Source organism: Kogia breviceps, chromosome 1 (genome assembly GCF_026419965.1).
Source record: "Kogia breviceps isolate mKogBre1 chromosome 1, mKogBre1 haplotype 1, whole genome shotgun sequence".
Lineage (NCBI taxonomy): Eukaryota > Metazoa > Chordata > Mammalia > Artiodactyla > Physeteridae > Kogia > Kogia breviceps.
Genome location: NC_081310.1, coordinates 47,770,755 through 47,785,278, shown reverse-complemented (window position 1 = coordinate 47,785,278; position 14,524 = coordinate 47,770,755). Strand labels below are relative to the sequence as shown.

The 14,524-nt window shown below is 47.8% G+C and overlaps 1 protein-coding gene across 1 annotated transcript in view; it reads left to right on the top strand.

The window, feature by feature from the left end:
- Positions 1-14,524, top strand: part of TNN (tenascin N) — a 57,507-nt gene that overhangs the window by 42,823 nt on the left and 160 nt on the right. The window contains exons 14-18 of the mRNA XM_059059916.2: positions 1,068-1,200; positions 1,657-1,808; positions 6,085-6,181; positions 7,084-7,251; positions 12,272-12,435. Coding sequence (XP_058915899.1) covers positions 1,068-1,200; positions 1,657-1,808; positions 6,085-6,181; positions 7,084-7,251; positions 12,272-12,435 — 714 coding nt within the window. The remainder of the gene's footprint in view (positions 1-1,067; positions 1,201-1,656; positions 1,809-6,084; positions 6,182-7,083; positions 7,252-12,271; positions 12,436-14,524) is intronic.

The window sequence follows — 14,524 nt, the reverse complement described above, 5'->3', positions numbered from 1 at the left end:
TCTCTTGTTGTGGAGCACAGGCTCTAGGTGCGCGGTCTTCAGCAGTTGTGGCTTGTGGGCTCTGGAGCGCAGGCTCAGTAGTTGTGGCTCATGGGCTTAGTTGCTCCGCGGCATGTGGGATCTTCGTGGACCAGAGCTCGAACCCGCATTGGCAGGTGGATTCTTAACCACTGCACCACCAGGGAAGTCCCATGTGGTGTCATTTTATAGGACTAACCTTTGTGCCTGCTCCTTCCTAGCTGACCGTCACATATCTGCTGGCCACACAATCTGCTCCGTATTATTTTGTTTAATGTCTGTCTTCTCCAATAAATGTTAGCACCATGAGGACAGGGAATTTTTGTCTGTTTTGACTATCTAAAGTGCTTGGAACTTAGAACATGGTTGGTGTTCAATAAATATTTATTGAATGAATTGATTAACCCTTATTTCAAGAATTATACCTCCCATCTGGGATCTGAAGGCCAGCACATTTTCGTAACTTGTCCAAGTGTAAAGTTATTATTCTGTCTCCTTCACAAGGAAAAAAGAAGGGAGGGAGGAGAGAAGGAAGGGCCCCTTGATTTATTCATTATCTCAGTTATTGCTTATGACAGTCCTGCCAGGAAAGTTCACCCTATGTTTATAGAGGGTGTAAGAGTTTCAAAAGAAAGGTCAGTGAAAAACCAACTATCTCCCTGCCTCACAGATAACCATAGCCCGCTTCACCTTCCCCATTAACTTCTCAGCCTGGTGTTGCCAGCCTGTTGCTTCCAGTGGTGGCTGAGGTTGGTGCCCCAGCATGTATCTGGGGGGCAGAGGTCACCAGGACACCTAGTGGGTGCTCTCCCAGTGGCAGTGCCAGGTGCTGGTTTCCAGCTAGAATTCCCAGAAGTGCTGAGTCTCCATGGCACAGCCCTTCAGAGAAGCAGCTAGAACCTACTTGGATTCTGGGTTGCCAATGAGCCCTCAAAGAGACAAAACTCTACCCTCCCAGGGAGCTTCTGTCATTAGCACCAGGGAATGTTATTGACACCTAGGGTGCTGGGGGTGATAAATGAATGTCTACTGTCTCCTTTGTTTGGTAGGAGGTGCAGCTTCGAAGAGGGGACCAGAGGTTTGAGTTGCAAGGCCTTGAGCAGGGTGTCACCCTCCCTGTCTCCTTGGTTGCCTTTAAGGGTGATCGCCGGAGCAGGAGTGTATCCACCACCCTTTCCACAGGTAACGTGAGCTCATGCACTCTGAATAAGAATGCAGTGAAGGACAAACATTGGAGGGGCCAGAGAGGTGTCCAAGGAAGAGCAAGTGGCTACAGAATTCTGGATTTCTCTAGACAGGGGGAAATGGAAGTGGGGTCATGAGTTCAAAAGAAATCCATCCCATGGTAGAGAGACAAAGGAGGGGAGTGAAATAGAGTGTTACTTGGTGAGAGGGGAGTTGGGTTGGAGGAGGAGGAAATGATGTGAACTTGACCTTATTTCTAATACATTTGGAGGGTTTGATGAGAGCAGAATGAGTGAGAAAACAAAAGATGTGAGTGAAGAATTGGAAGAAGCAAAATAGTAGGAGGTTCCAAAATAATTTCTAAACATAATAATGTTAAAATAGGGGACAAGCCCCACTCCCCTCCTCCCTTGCCCTTCTCCCAACGACACTGTCCCTCTGCTTGGCTGCCAGTTGGTGCCCGTTTTCCACACCCTTCGGACTGCAGTCAAGTTCAGCAGAATAGCAACGTCGCCAGTGGTCTCTATACCATCTACCTGCACGGGGATGCCAGTCGGCCCCTGCAGGTGTACTGTGACATGGACACGGATGGAGGCGGCTGGATCGTGAGTCACACAGAGCCCTGGGCAATGTCTTGTTTCTCAGGCCAGGAAGCTCTATTTCTTCTTCATACATGGGAGGGAGGAGCTTTGGTGGCTTGCTGCTGTTTTTAAAGAGATCCCACCCCACTGGAAGAATAGAGCCCAAAGTACTTCACTCCTGGGATAGAGCAGGCTTTGTAAACTAAGGCTGATGATTGGGAAGGCTTGTGGGTTTATCACTGTCTACTAATGACCTTTACCCTTGTGTTAACCTACATTTTACTCTGTGCAAAGAACTCTCATAAACATGACCCTCACACATAAGCTGTAGAGTAAGTGAGAGAGATTATTGTTCATATTTTATAGATAGGGAAATTGAAGCCCAGGAGGAGAAGTGCCTTGGCTAAGTCGCATGAGTTAATAACAAAGTTGGGACCAGATTTTAGGACTCCAGCCTCCTGGGTCATTGGTCTTCCCAATGGGTCATCTCAGGCCATCCAAGATGGAAACACATGGCCTCTTTGTGGGCTCAGTCCTCTGAATTGGAGCCGTTGTCCAAGTTCTGTATCCTGGCTCCACAGTACAGAAGCAAGGCCTTTGGAACTTTGATACGAAAGGCTAAAACCTGAGAGAAGGAAACTTGGCAATGTTCTGACCGTCCCTCTTCCGTGTGGAGGTTTTACTCTCTGTGGGCCAGTAAACCACATGGTACCTTCTTTGATTGCATCTGCCTGATCCAATTATATGATGAGCTGCTTTTGAGAGTTTCAATCTGATCTTTCCATCTCCCCCACCCCCTTCTTCCTGTACCCGAACAGAGAGAGGCTCTCACTGCTCCAAACCAGCCTGCAGTCTTACCCACTGTGCTTCTACCACTCGCTGTGGGGAGGAGAAAGCATGATCTCACAGAGCTCCAACTATGTTCATTTACACCTTTGCTCAGGGGCCTGCAAAACCAAAGACACTTGAACAGCCACGGATAAAATGATACCGCCTAATCAGCAGCAAAGAAGAAAACTTATTATCCACACAGCTGCATCTGATGGCTGAAAGGCAGTAATGCGATTGGATGGGGGAAATTCCTGACTGATTTATAAAAATAATGGAACAGAATGTAACATGGGAGGCCTTCCACCTGACCAGACTCCCAGGGCTGTACCTGCTGCTTCTCATCAGCACCATTGTAACTCTAAGCATTCTGTCCCTTCAGGCTTGAAGCCAGTTCCCTGCGTTTGTGCCCATAAATGTCCATTGGCAGGATGTTTGTACTGTCCAGTGTGACCTTTTTGAAAGCCAGCCTCGCACAGGGCAGGAGGTGTGTGTCTAGAGCAGCCTTTCAAAAGAGACCTGCTAGTCTGTCTGCCTGGGAGTACCCATGATTTTTCCACAAATATTTATTGAGTGCCTACTATGGTCAAGTACTGTTTTACATACTCAAGAACCAGCAGTGAACCAGACAAAAGTCCCTAACCTCAAGGATCTTGCCTTCTACATCTTGCCCATGCAAGTGACCTTTACCAGAACACAGACGTCAGTTCCAGAAATAACAAAATCACTCTGGGCTCTAAACAATGCCAGTCCCCCACCCCCTCCCAAGCCTTGTTTTCTCACCCAGACTCCTGAAGATAATACATGAACTGAAATTCTATAGGGTTCTCCTCAAAGCTACCACACTCCAGAAAATATATGGAGTCCTGAAAACTTCTCTACCAAATCTTTTACTGACGGTTTCCATGTTTTGGGGGGTTCAGGAGTCTGCTGTCATTGAAAGATGATCATCATATGAATACATCGCTCTTCTAAATTGAGCTTCTCAAATCCCTTTAAGGAGATTCTTCTCCATCCCAGGAAGCAGAAACCCAATTTGATTAACAGGCCAGAACTCTGCCGTGAGCTAACTGAGGCTATGGGTGGGAGGCTGGAATTAAGACCATCAGGGAACACTTAAGTGTCTCAAATATTTCCATCTTTGTTTTCCATCTTGCAAGTCCTAAGGACTACATGAGAGGCTCTTTCCACAGGCATTTAAATGAGATTTTCATTTTTCCCTCTTGGTTTAGTCATTCAGAACTGTGAGTAAGTTCTAGAGGGCAGTGAAACTCTGTTGTGTAGAACCAGGCAGAAAGAGATTTTTTTCTCCTTTGAGACTTACTTGCTAAGGGGCTTTTGTTACCCCAGATAGTTCATTATAAGGTATTTTCACCTCACAGAAGGGAATAGACTAAATTCTGATTGAGTCAGTTAAGGCTGACTGATCAAGATGTACAAATGATCCCCGTGGGTCAGTTCATTTGGAATCTGATATCATAAAATGCAAGCTAACATTTATTGAGATATAATAATCACTTATTATATCTGTATGTGCCAGACTCTGGCCTCTATACTTTATGATTTATCATGATCGATGACCTTGCTGAAGCCTTGATTTAAGAGAATGGCAAATGGGCTATTAACATCTTGATCTAATAGTTTAGAGAAGTGAGGCCTGTCAAGGTTAACTAACTTGCCCAAGGACACCGCTAGTTAAGTATAGAGCTGGGTCTAAACAGTGATGCCAAGAGCATCAGAACCATTTTTTTTGGAGTTCCCCTAGCCAAGCTGAAGCATCAGTAAAACAAACAAAGAAAAAAACAAATAAAAAAATGCTTGAGCACTATGTTCATTGATTAGAGATAGAGACCAAATGCCTTTGTAAAGCCTATGACCTAGGAGGACAGGATCAAATTTGAGACTGACCTTATAGTATAACTAATTATATCAGTGGGAATGGAATTTGATGCAAGATGTGTGGAACCAAACATTGGTGCCCACATCTGCCCTAGGATTCCACTGTCGGTGATACAGGAGTAGTCCCAGGTGCTAGGAAATTAACAGTTAGCCTCAGAATCTTACGACATGCTTTTTGAACAGCAGGGTCCGTAGAACTGTTTCTTTCAGACTTTCTCATGGAAAGATGAGGAGGCGGTGTTTTATCTTTGCATCAGCCACTGAATAGTTAGCTGTGTGTGACTCTGGCTGTTTGCTTTTCTGAACTTGCACATCAGTAAAATGGCATTGTATATTCTTGCCCTGGAGTCAGCGCTTAACAAATGCTCAACAAGTGATTGTTACACAAGTGAATAAATGAAAAAAAGAAACAAAGGAAGCCAGAAAAGGAAGGGGACGTCTCTAAAAGACGGACACGTGAAACGATGGGAGAGGGAAGAGCAGTGTTAGTGCAGTGGGTCGTTGTTCACCATGACCATCCCTAAGTTCTGCTCAGAGGCTCTGTATCCTTTTCACGTGTCCTGTCTCATGAGTCCTCCCAGCACCTCTGAGGTAGACACCTCCTTCCCGCTTCTAACCTGTTGGAACACAAGCTGACTGAGGCTCAGGAATAGAAATGATGGACTCGCCAACCCCCTGCCAGGACTCTCACCCATTGCCATCTTCCTTCAGTGCCTCCTGGGCCAGCAGACCGGGATTGGTGCTTCAGGAGCTGGCGGTGAGCTCCCACTTGGAGCTCTTGGCATTGTTGTGGGCAAGCTGCTCTCTCCTCCCTCCCCGTCTCTTCCCAAAGAAACCAACCCCAAATTTCAATTATTTAACCCATAAAGGGTTTTTTCTCATGTGTGCAAAGTCACTTGTAAGTGGTGACTCAGGAATTCAGGCTGATTACAGCTTGTGGTCCTGCCCTGTCATCATGTGGCCTTCACCGTGGCCCCGTGGCCCAGGGCAATGGAAGAGAGAGTGTGGAGACCCCCAGCCCATAAGCTGTGCTGCTTACAGTCTCGTGGTTGGAACAAGTCATATGGTTCCAGCTGAGCTGCAAGAAAGGCTGAAAAAGAAAGTCTCCCTGTGTTCCGGGGGTGAGGAGAGTGAAAGGGGACTTGCTGAGCACCCAGCACTGTCTCAGATACACAGTCACCTTCTAAGTCCAGCCTGGCTCTCTCCTGAGAACTCTAGCCCTTATTTTCAGTGGTTTCTATGGCATCTTCGTTCACCAGGATACCTCAGAAGTCACTCACACTTACCAGGTCCCCAGATGAGCTCTGCTGCACTCTGTCCTCTCTCACAGCCCCTTTCCCAGCGACTGGCTGAGTGAAATGCCCTCGGCGCTGTGAGCCCAAACCACGAGAGGCAGTCTTGACGTCCTCCTCTCTCTCTCAGCTCCACTTGCAGTCCACCGCCACATCTGTCAGTTTTACCTTCTGTCCTGTCTGCCCATCCTCAGGGCAGCCCCAGTCCACTGTGCTGCCCTCTGTCACTCAGCCACGTCTGTCCAGGTATGTCAGACGGAAACTTCCATCTCCCTCTTCAGGTCTTCCAGAGGCGGAACACTGGGCAGCTAGATTTCTTCAAGCGCTGGCGGACCTACGTGGAAGGCTTCGGGGACCCCACGAGGGAGTTCTGGCTTGGTATGACCTTTGAGCATCCATAAAGGCTGAGGTGCAGAAGGGAGATTCCCCTCTACAAAGCTGGTCAGGCAGCTTGAGGAAGCTCACCACGTTCAGGAAGAGCTCCAAGCCACGGGGACTCTCTGAGGAACCTGCCGACCACGGCGTTGGTGTGACCGTGTCGCTGGGAAGGTTCTCATGTGCTCTGGGCGTGTGAGAGGGTGGGACTGTCACAGGTGGGTGGGCTTTATGCTGCATCTAAGGCCCGCACAACCTGCCTGCGGCCTGCACTTTTCAGAAACCCCAAGAGGAGAAAAATAGTTGATTGATCGGGACTCTGGGCTCTCACTGGGAGGTCATACGAGTCCCTGAAATTCTGCTAGTAATGCCAGTCGTTATGGCATTGTTTTTTCCCTTTTACGTCTGCACTATTCTGGAGCAGATGTTCGTAGAGAATGAAGTAGCCAAAAGCATCAATTGGGAAATGACGAATTAAAAAATCATAATCTGGATACTCAGCATCTGATAGAGTAGATGATGTTTGCGGTTTGCTTGGTACAAAAGTCCCTTCGGTGACCTTAGAGTCAGTAGGTGATCTCCTCTCCCACTTGGTGAGATAAGAGGATGATAAATAGAACAGTTTCTGCTTGAGAGAGAAGGAGTCAGTGGGGGCAGATTCATCCCACGATTAACCCCTCCGCTCCCTCCTAGAGGATGTGGTTTCCACACTCAGAAGCATGACTGTGCCAGAGACATAATGGGATGAGAAAATGAGCCCTTCAGAAGAGATGCTGTAGAGAAGGCCCCCATTAGCAGAGGAGGTAAAGGCTAAGGCAGCTTTGCAGGCTGAAAGTCTCCGATGCCACTGGTGGGTGCTCACACACCGATCGATTGGTTACCGGAATTCCATTCCTGATTCTTAGGACTTGACAAGCTACACAACCTCACCACAGGCACGCCCACCCGCTATGAGGTGAGAGTGGACTTACAGACCGCCAACGAATCTGCCTATGCCGTATATGACTCCTTCCGAGTAGCCTCCAGCAAGGAGCGGTACAGGCTGACGGTTGGGAACTACAGAGGCACAGCAGGTAAGACAAAACATGCCCTTCCTGCTGGGGTCTCCTGCTCTGTGTGTCTGAGGATTGGTCGGCCACCTGCCATTGGGTCTTGCGGGGATGGAATATTGTTCTGTGAAGGTGAATGGTCTTCACTGACAAGTGAGTCCCCGCTCCCTGCAGGGGATTAAACAGAATCATTGAAGCAGTCTTTGACTATCATAAAATTGGAACTTCTGTACATTACACACTGATCCCACACCAGTAAAATTCCTCCTCTTATACGCCCCCAATTCGGGCTGTTGTACATTAGCTGATGAACCCACATTCTGAGAGATTTCATGATGTCTGCCCACCACTCATTCAGCTTCAGCAGTGTGACTGCCATTCTGGCATAGCAGTGTGTGTATTACTTAAATATTTTGTGGCACTTTGCCATAAACAAAGACAGAAGAATGAAAGTGCTGATTCAAACAATAAGAAGCATAGGTCTCATGAACTCCACACAACTGTGACAACACAGAAATGAGCAGTTCAGCTGAAAGTAGGGGAATGTTAGCTGCTCGTTGGATTCAAGCCAGGTGATGGTGTGTTCGGTCGTGAAGGAAAAGAACAAAATTAAGCAACGTGACAGAAATACTGGAATTATATCACTGAGTATTTTCTTTAAGAGGCAAGGCGTGGTTATTATTTTACCTAGTATACTTTAAACCTGTATTTATGGTCTTTAAACCCTAACAAGTAAGTCTGGTGTTTGAGTTAGATTGTCTTTGACGTTGGTGGAACTATGTAGGAATGTGTTACCAGCCAAATCGACTGACGGTGTAAGACATGGTCTCTCCCCTTAGACGCACACGTAAATAGATAAATAATGATATAAGGCAACTTCTGCAATGAGTCAAATAAGGGGTAAGGAGAAAAAAGAGCTACAGGAGTGTGAGGAGGTGGGTACATTAAGGACTGAAGGGATTGCCAGAAGCTCCCTGCAGGACAGTGGGCTGGAGCTGGGTCTGAAAGGCTAGAACTTTCAGATCGAAGGAAAGGGGGCGGGGGGCTCTCCAGGCCTGGGGGAGTCCAGGGGTGAGGAAAGGCTGAGCAGACACAAGGAAATTGGAGTGTACCCTTGAAGCCTACAGACATTCTCAAAATTGTCTACTTGAGAACCCCCTGATGGTGGAGGACTGTGAACAGACACCCCTGAGTGTCCGGAGCCTTGACTGGAAGTGGCCAACTACTGATGCAAAATTTCTTTCAGGTCTTGTAATTTAATTTTTTTTTTTTTTTTTTTTTTTTTTTGTGGTACGCAGGCCTCTCACTGTTGTGGCCTCTCCCGTTGCAGAGCACAGGCTCCGGACACGCAGCCTCAGCGGCCGTGGCTCACGGGCCCAGCCGCTCCACGGCATGTGGGATCCTCCCAGACCGGGGCACGAACCCGTGTCCCCTGCATCGGCAGGTGGACTCTCAACCACTGTGCCACCAGGGAAGCCCTACCATTCAGTCTTGACCATCGTGATCAGTTAGCCTTCCTTTCTCAGGCTGAAGAATCCCAGTCTTCAGAGACTCCATTCATGGAACCTTCTGCAGACAAGATAACGGGGTTGGGCTGTTTCCCTTTGGCACCTGTGCTCACATCTCTCCCTGAAACCCACTGCCCTCATGGGACTTATGCTGGGGACCTCACTCAGGACTGCCCTCCCAGGCTACCCAATCCCCTTCCCTCTATTATTCAAATGTACCTTTTCTGAGGCCTGTCTTAATCCAGTAAGTCAACTGATGCTAATGAGAAAATGAGTGAAGAGGAGTCAACATATTTGTGAATTCCTGTGATTCTCCTCCCAGGGACTCTGCATTTTAACCATGATTAGGGTATAATTCCCATTCTAAGGTTGTTCAGGCCAACAGTGCTAGTCAGTGGAGAATGTGCTTTTTAATAGGAAGCCTTGAGAGACTTTGAACTCATGCAGCGTTTAGACAACAGTCTAGTCTTCCCCTGTGTACTATCATTCTTATTTTTAAATTCGGAATTACAGCAGCGGGGTTAGTGGAGTTTTAGCTTTCTTTATATGTGCTGATTGGTCCCCGAGGAGGATTTGGAAAGTCAGGAAGCTTCTGGGTACTCATGTCCTAGATGATGAGGTACTGTTTAGAGGGCATGGCATTCAGATAGAAAGTGAACATTCTGATATCTCCAGGCATGTGCCAGCTCTCCCCAGCTTTTAACCCTGTTATAGCTCTTTTTGGAACTAGAGGTGTACAGCTCTGGTGGGAAAGTGAGGTTTTAGACTCTTCCCCTAGTCAGACTGTCCAGGTGGGCCCTCAACTTTTGCTTCCACTGAAGTCAAATCAAAAAGCCCATGATTCCTTCCCAAAGGAAACTCCAGCAAGGTAAGGCCATGTCAATTGACTTTCTGATTCTGAATCTTGGAGTGAGACGGGTAGGACAGTCTATGAACTCTACCTTCAAGAGGCTGCTATTCATCAATTTGGAGATTATAATGAAAACATAAATAGCTAGACATTCGGGGTGGTGCAGAAGGCCTTCTGTGGGCTAACCAATCATTTGCAGCTGATTTCAAGTCCCACTTGCCGGAGACTCAGAGCTGCTCAAGCAGGGATGGCCCACCCCCCCGGGGGCGCTTAGAAATGTGCTGGTAGACTGAAGGACTCTACCAGCATTCAGTGGGCTGGGGCTAAGGATGCCAAATACCCACAGTGAAGGATTGTTCCACCCCAAATGCCAGTGCCTTCCTAGCTTTGAAGTGGATTTTTAAGTACTGGCACTTAGAAAGAAAACATTGGACAGATTCTTAGAAAACAGCTCTGGGAACTTATGCGCAGGTCAGGTAATTGTTGCTAAGGGAACCATTGTGTAGTATTTGGAGCTGTAGGGAACTATCTGCAGGGAATCTGAGAGGGGGACATGTCTATGAATAGATGTGACAATTTGCCCTTCTTTGACTGGAGAAAATAAACGAGGGCAGAGGTTTTGCTGTGTCTTAGGTGAGGCATGAAGGAGCCACTGTTTGATCTCCCAAATCAGAGGGTCAAACTGGGACCTTCCCTTTACACAATGTGTTGTCAACTATATATCTGTCCCCAGCCACCTGCAACTAAGTTCTTGAGAGCAAGGACCACTGTTTGTATTCCCAGAGCCTAGCATGGTGCTGGGCCATAGCAGGCATACCTGATGTTCTCTGAGTGAATGAATGAGGTTGCAGGACAAAAGTTCTCAAGCTTTAGCTGGCATCAGAAGGGCTCGCTGTCATCTGAAGGGCTTGTTAAAGCACAGACTGCAGGGTATGACCGTGGAGTTTCTGGTTTTGTATGTCTGGGGTGGACCTGGGACCGTGCATTTCTAACAAGTTCCAGGTGCTGCAGCTACTGACAGTCCAGGGTCCGCTTTGAGAACCATTGCTGTAGATGGTCAGAGACAGCTCGTCCTTGTTAGGCAGAATCAAAGCCTGCTGTTGAAATAAGGAAGCTTCCTGTGAATCGGTGTCTCAGAAGGAACTCTGGGCTTGGAATCTCAGGTCGGAGATTTGAGTCCTGGCTCTGCTGCTTGCGGACTGTGGGACCGTGACAGATTCCTAGAGTCTAACCTCTGTGAGTTTGTTTCCTTATGGGATTAAGAGCTGCCTGACCCACCCCGCAGGCTTGTTGTGGGCATCAGATGAGAATGTATATGTGAAGGTGATGGATAACTCAGAGATCAGATTAAATGGAAGTATTGTTATTGTAGGAACAGAACTTGATTAAGCTTGGGATTGACAGGAGCCCTTATTGCCTTTTATGAGCTGAATTAAAAAGTAAACTTATAGGGGCCTTCCCCGGTGGCGCAGTGGTTGAGAGTCCGCCTGCCGATGCGGGGGACGCGGGTTCGGGCCCCGGTCCGGGAAGATCACACATGCCGCGGAGCGGCTGGGCCCGTGAGCCGTGGCCGCCGCGCCTGCGCGTCCGGAGCCTGTGCTCCGCAACGGGAGAGGCCACAACAGTGAGAGGCCCGCGTCCCGCAAAAAAAAAAAAAAAAAAAAAAAAAAAAAAAAGTAAACTTATAAAAGGATGACAGATGTGATGAGGGAAATAGTAGAATACAAGTAAAATAATTAAGGCAGATTTCTAGATAGGCTTAACGAAGCACTTAATTGTACCTGTGTGCCCAGAAGGGCCCTAGAAGTCCAGGCGTGTGTGTTAAGAGGGCGTGTGGGAGGATTAATAAGGAGAATCTTCCTCAGGAGTGAGGTTGAGCTGGGCTTTGAGGAATGGTGAGGATTTGGAGTGATGAAAGGCAGAGAGAAACAGGTGAGCAGACACATGGAAGATGGATGCGTCCATTTCACACGTGGAGGGCGCCTGTGGGGATAGTGGGCTATGAGACTGTGCAAAGGGTACAGCCAAGTTACAGGCCTGAAAAGCCTGGAGGAGTAATTCACTCCATGTGGGAGGAACCTCGCAGGCTTGAGATGATGAAAATGGACGCTTAAGCTTCGGAAGAGCTAGGAAAGCTGTTGTGTTAACACAGGCCTGGAGAGAGATGAGAACAGCCCAGGGTGGCAGCCCCACGTGGGTGCAGGGGGGGTGTATAGGAGTGATCTGCAAAAGGAAGGGCTTGATAATGGGGTACACAGGATTGTCAAATGTGGCTCGGGGGTACCCAGTCTGGGTGACTGAGAGGATGCTCAAGCAGAGACAGGAGCACAGAAAGGGGGTTGGTTGTGTGAGGGTGGTCAGGTACTATGGGGAGTGTCGAGGAGTTTGGTTTTGGGTGTTTGGATATTTTCCTGTGAAGCCTCTAAGTGAAAATGCTTTTAAAGCTATTGGAGAAACAGGCCTGAAGTTTGGGTGACAAGCCAGGAAAGAGAATCTGTTCATCTGTTTCGTGTTCTCATCTTGGCGATTTTGAGAGAAGAGTGGCTCCTGGTGGCCTAACTGACTGGATCCCTGGCGTTTTCATGCCTGGAGGTTTTCCTGCCCCCAGTCCCTTTCAGGCCAGAGTTTGATCACACCCTCAGGGGTGAAACTTGGGCTCTCCCCTCTCATCCCTTCTCTCCCGCAGGGGATGCTCTTACTTACCACAATGGATGGAAGTTTACAACCTTTGACAGAGACAATGATATCGCCCTCAGCAACTGTGCCCTGACGCATCATGGCGGCTGGTGGTACAAGAACTGCCACTTGGCCAACCCTAATGGCAGATACGGGGAGACCAAGCATAGTGAGGTAGGTGACAGGTGAACATCTTTTTTGTCCCAGGCTTTTCCCATATTGTGTTCCTAGAGTGACACCCTCCAGACTGGTTTGGCTGACCCTTTCCTGATGCTAGCAGTCAGGGCAGTAAGGCTTCTTCTCCAGGCTCCGTGGCCTTGAGGTCAAGGCCCTCCCTGCCCATCTGCTGCAGCCCCTCCCCACTCTACATTCCCACCAGTGCTGCACCCTTACTCAGTGCAGGGAGGTACTCAGGCTGCCCACTGCTTAATAGAGATGATATGGGTCCCATACCATCTCACTTTACGAGTTTACACATGCACACTGTCTTGGTCCGCTCAAGCTGCTGTAACAAAATAATATAGCCGGCATGGCTTAGACAACAGACATTTATTTCTCATGGTTCTGGAGGCTGGGAAGTCCAAGATCAGGTTCCCAGCAGATTCAGTTCCTGATGAGAGCTCTTTCTGCCTTGTGGATGGCCACCTTTTCACAGTGTACTCACATAGTGGAGTGAGAGAGAGAGAGAGCGAGCTCTGGTCTGTCCTTCTCTTCTTATAAGGGCACTGATCCCACCATAGTTGACCTACCCTCATGACGTCATCTAACCCTAATTACCTCCCAAAGGCGCCATCTCCAAACACCCTCATGTTGTAGGTCAGGGCTTCAACATATGCAATTTGGTGGGGGAGGGGCACAAACATTTTATCCATAACAGACACTTCAGAATTCTTTCTAGTCGTTCATCCAGTTAAACCAGAGCTATTTTTCTCAGTCCTTTGATCGCAGGGAAAACAAAGTTTTCTGTCTTATGTCAGACCCACCCTTGGATCCACTTCATCCAGAGCCACCCAAAGTCTGCCCAGAGCATTGTGCTAAATTGGTTTCTCCACTTCAGGAGTGTGCACACAGGGCCAAGAGTTGGCGAGGGCTCCTCACCCCTCCCTTGCTCTGCAACTTTCCAATCAGTGATTTCTTGAATCCTCTTGCCCCGTGAACATCATCTTGATTCCTCACCAGCTTCCAGGCATCTCCTGCCTGCTCCCTCACAGCTTCTTAAAAATTGCATCTTTGTTCCTACTCATCATTAATCCATCCCCTCCATGAACTCTCCCCTTCCTGGGTTTCTCATTTCCCATCCTGGATCTTGATCCTAGCCTTCAGGAAGCCACCTCTCCCCAGAACTCATACATATTGTACCAATATGACTGTAAATATTAGTACATCTAAAGTCCAGGTACATTTTGATTCCTTTGGTCCTAACCATGCAGCAGGGACTCCCAATCCTTATGTGATTTTTCAAAGGGAAGAAGAAATTTGTCCCCAGGGGAGCCATGGAGGGTGTGCCCATGAATCATGGTGGCAGCATGTGGGCTGAATCAGGGAAGCCTGTGATCAGAGATCAAATATTTGAAATGAGCAGCCAGCATGCCCTAAGCCATCCCCATATTTGCTAATAAAAGACATTCATCTGGTTAATGTGCTTTTCACAGTCTGCAAGGCATTTAGCTTCTTGTTTATTATTTACCTCACAAATTAAAATACATAAAATTGGTCACTTGGGCTCCTTATTGGCCAGGTTGCAAGGTTATTAAGTGAATTAAATATTATTGTGCTCACCAGTCAAAAGTCGTAAAATGAAATTTAGTTTTCAGCAGGCTATTTATTACCCCAGAGCTAATATCTAAACAGTCTAAATTGAAAATGATTTTCCACAATTGGCCAATTAATATGTTTACTGTTGCCTTTAATTTTTGGTAAAGGAAAAGAGTGAGGCAAAGATAATTTGATCATTGCTGGCCAGGTTGACCCCGTGTTACCTTTGCTGCTGCTCTGGCCTCACCCGCCTCCTGGGCTCACACCCCTCCATCCTCCAACCACAGGGGGCTTCCAAATTGTCATCCTGTCTTACCTCAGCTGCCCAGCAGAGGGAGCACGCTTCTAGAGTCCTGTCTCACTTCCTTTATAAACACCCCAGTCTCTCCCCTAAGCAGGGAGGGAGTAATTTCCCTGGCAAAGAAACATTCTTCGGTACCAAAATCCACCCCACCCTCTCCCAGGTGCCTCTTCTTGATGTTGGCTTATTTATTTGTTTTATTTATTT